Source organism: Talpa occidentalis, unplaced genomic scaffold (genome assembly GCF_014898055.3).
Source record: "Talpa occidentalis isolate TD23 unplaced genomic scaffold, MPIMG_talOcc4v2.1 talOcc4.10, whole genome shotgun sequence".
Lineage (NCBI taxonomy): Eukaryota > Metazoa > Chordata > Mammalia > Eulipotyphla > Talpidae > Talpa > Talpa occidentalis.
Genome location: NW_023600993.1, coordinates 103492893 through 103496544, shown reverse-complemented (window position 1 = coordinate 103496544; position 3652 = coordinate 103492893). Strand labels below are relative to the sequence as shown.

Sequence of the window (3652 nt, the reverse complement as noted above, 5' to 3'; positions counted from 1 at the left end):
AAAAAAAAACCCAAACCCTGTAATGAAGGCCATCCATTGTTACATGACAAATCATGAAGATAAAAATCACCTCCACCTTTTGAACAGGTGCTTTCAGCCTCTCCCCCCCAGCTTCCCTGGCCTCCGCGGCCTTGGCACCCTGGCCAAGAGCATCACCAGAAGCCACCGTCACTGCTCACTCCCCACAGCTCTGAGGAAGTAGGAAAGTGAGAAACACAACAACGGCCCCTCTGGATACCGGCCTCGCGTTTATTTTTTTCAAGTTTCAAAAATGAGAACGGGTCTTCAGAATAGTTTTATTAGTTTGAATATGGTTTGTCAACACGCAGCGTCTTCCCTCCCACAGTTACACACTAGCTCACTCATTCGGAGTCCTCTTCTCCCCAAATCTCATATATCGTAATGTTATTGTGCGGGTCTGTGGGCCCCTCCTGGTGCGGGAGCTTGAGGTTGCCGCCAGCTGCCATGGCGACTTTCAGATTCCGCACCTTGGACACAAATTTCACCAGGTCCATCTCGAGCTGGGTTAAGGTATTGAACGCGTAGTCTTTGCTGGGGGAAGCGTTTTGATTTTTCTTTATTGGAGAGCGAAACGTGCAGCCTCGAAGGCCAGGAAGAGTCTGCTCCTGTCAAGAAAGAGGGTGAATCATATTGTTGACTACGTTGCTTTGTCTAAGAGAGCTGGGCTCACCTCAGAGAAGATGGGTCCAGCCTTGTCTAGTTCAGGGTTTAGCAAACACGAACCCAATCTGGCCCACCATCTGTTTTTGTCAATAAAGTTTTATTGGCACTCAGCTGTGCTCCTTCACTTGCATATTGCCTATGGCTGCTTCATGCCACAAGGGCTGGGTGAGGTTTGCACCAGAGACCCTCTGGGATGGAAAGACAAAGGTATTTACCATCTGACCCTTTACAGCAGTTTGCCAAGCCCGGCTCTGGTGGGTTTGGACACACTGTCGCAGAGTGAGGTCTGCCTAGAACATTCTGCCCTAGTTCCCCACCCCCACCTTTGCCCCTCTGAGACTTGGTTAACCTCTAACTTCTGTACAAATTTATCCCTTCAGGACAGGTCTTTCTCTGTGCTTGGAAGAGGGATACCATTTCTATTCAGTTCAGCTACTTGTAATAGACTCAATGCTAAGGAAATTAAAGCTCAGAGGCCGTCACCCTGTAGTTTTGACCTGTAACCTATCAAGCTCTGGACTCTTTCTTCGATTTGAACAAACTCTCTCGGTAGGATACCTATCAAGGTTCTGGTCACCCGATCAAAAGAAGGGTGTCTTCAACGCTCAGCCTTCATTCTGCTTCTGCAGGCCTGGGGACGACTGTCTCTCTGCAGACACCCCAAGAAATGACTTGGCCAGTGTCTCCCAGGGCCAAGGCAGTACTTTGCATCCCAACCCATTACACCTGACTGTGGTGTTGCCTATACTCACTAGAACACTGGAATCAACCTTAGGTACAAAATGGAGCCTCTCACCTTAGTCTTCTCACTATCTCCTCGAAACTTTAGAATCACATACAGCACAACAATAAAAAAAAGCCAGAGCCATTTGCTCCCAAGCCAGCCTTGGGCATGCTCTGGTAGATTCTGCCTGATCCGAAAGTGCCCTCCACAAGGCACCTTCCCCTGGGGATCTTGGGCCTTATCTCTCAGAGAAGAAAACATAAAGGCACAGCCACAGGAGAGGCACAGAGGCAAGAACAGGAACCATTTCAGCGTCCACATGGTGAGCAGAGATGGGGGAGGAAGTTGCTCATGATGGGTCTGTTTGCCTTGGCACCTGGAGACTGGGCACCTAGGGCTGGGTTGCTGATGATGTCACAGAGGCCTGGAGCCAGAAGCCACTCTGAGCATTGTGATGAGGGCAACAAGACTTCTAGTGGCCTCCCAGGAACAGGACTTAAAGGGAGATAGAGAAATCGCCAGCGGGCAATAACAGAGGGGATGAGAATAATGGAATGCCATTTCCTTGCCAGAATATTCTTTCTGCTTTTGTGCATTGTTGGAGAGGTTATCACCCATTTCCACTTCTTGTTTGTTGAATGGAGAGCTGGTGGTGAGCAGACCAGATGTGGCAAACGCCCCTGTGGGGCTAAGAGTGTAGTGGGAAAGTGACACTAATCCAGAGGCTACCAGGGAGGAGCCACCGATGCTTGTTTGCCTCCATTGTTTCCAAAAAGCAATCTTCGCCAATATTTAAATGTTGGAGGCACTTCATGTTAAAAGCCCAGCTTTCTGGGCTGCTTAGGAAGTGCTGAAAGGCTGATAACACAGGGTCGCTCTGTTGTTGCCAAATTGAAACAGCCCTGTACGTGACCGTTTTCTTTCCACAGTCCCCACCACTCCCTAGTGCCTCACTGTTACCGTCAGGGACCTTTCCTGAGTGTGCAGTCTCTGCGTTAATTAAGAGCATCATTTATTAAAATTCTGGTAACAACAGTGTGAAGGAAACAGGTAGGACAAGGGTGGGCACTCCAGGTCCTTGCGCCGCGGGCCGGGCTGCCTTGCTGGGGTGAGGTGGGCACTGCTCTCCCCTCCGGCGGGGAAGATCCCCTCCTACCTCTGAGGACAAGGTTTTGCTCGGAGCTAAAGGCTGGCAGGAATCCCCAGGGCCAGCCCTTCTCCTCAGGGAGACCCGCCTTTTTTTTTTTTTTTTTAGTGGGACCCTCACTGGTGGCCGGAACGAACCAGCGCTGCAGAGGCTGCGGGCAGCTCTCAGCCCAGCGCTCAACCGCTGCGCCACCAGGGGAGGCCTGAGACCCGCCTTTTTAATCCCCTCCCTCCTAGGCACAAGTGTGCATGCTTGCACACGCGCACACAGCCATGTGCAGTCCACGTAGCACGATCAAGGCCATAGGTGATAGCCAGAGAGGCTGGTGGTGTGACAAGCCTGATGAACTCAGTTACCCTGGCGGGGGCGGGCCCCGCTGAAGCAGGCAGGTGGCCGCGGGAGACGCCAGCGGCAGGGTCAGCTGCAGCGGGCTCTGGGCTGAAAGGGCTGAGAAGTCACGTCTTCCTCGTCAGAGGAAAACAGGAACACGCAGCTGGTAGTGAGTAATCTGAAGCAGCTAAGGTGCTGCTTGTCTTGAAAGGAGAAGGGGAAAATGGTGGACTTGGTGCTGGGAAAGGTCAGGTAAAGAAAATAGTTCATCTTGGCTGGTCCTGGAAATGTCCACAACACAGCCCACTGTTGCTCTCGCGCTCCTGATGAGAATGCGCCCATGTCCACGTCCACGGCGCCCGTCTCGGAGCCCAGGCGCTCCCCGCACCCTCCTCCCGCTCCCGCCGCCGCCCCAGCCGGGCTGAGGAAACCACTCCCCACCTCCCACACCCGCAGGCAGGACACGAGACCAGGGCTGACCAGCTCTGACCGGGACCCGGGAGGGGGTCCCCGCACTACAGTGCTTTACGGGGGACAGGACGGCAGCACGACTGGCACCTGCGGCCTGGCACTCCCCAGGCCGCGGCGCCTTCCCGGAACATCCGAGGCGGCGGAAGGCAGACGACAGACAGGAGGAGGCCGCAGACCAGCTTTAGCTTTGGACCCAGCTGTCAGGCGCCCGCCTCCGCCGCCTGTGTCTGCAGAAGGCGAGAGGAGGACCCGCCCCACCACTAGCCCCGGGCCCCGCGCCCCACACGCTTCACTTC

The 3652-nt window shown here is 54.0% G+C and overlaps 1 protein-coding gene across 1 annotated transcript; it reads right to left on the bottom strand.

Annotated features, from left to right (window-relative positions):
- Positions 1–236: 236 nt before the first annotated feature.
- Positions 237–1814, bottom strand: LOC119254646 (protein FAM209-like). The gene is made up of 2 exons (XM_037521750.2): positions 1481–1814; positions 237–626 (listed from the first exon to the last, which is right to left on the bottom strand). The coding sequence occupies exons 1-2, from the start codon at positions 1727–1729 to the stop codon at positions 363–365; spliced, it is 513 nt and encodes a 170-aa protein (XP_037377647.1). The 5' UTR covers positions 1730–1814; the 3' UTR covers positions 237–362.
- Positions 1815–3652: the final 1838 nt, after the last annotated feature.

Excerpts from the sequence above, each read along its gene's own strand:
- LOC119254646 (XM_037521750.2), bottom strand. The coding sequence starts at position 1,729 with ATGTGGACGCTGAAATGGTTCCTGTTCTTGCCTCTGTGCCTCTCCTGT. Across the intron at positions 627-1,480 it reads GAGATAGTGAGAAGACTAAG|GAGCAGACTCTTCCTGGCCT; the intron begins GTGAGAGGCTCC and ends CTTTCTTGACAG.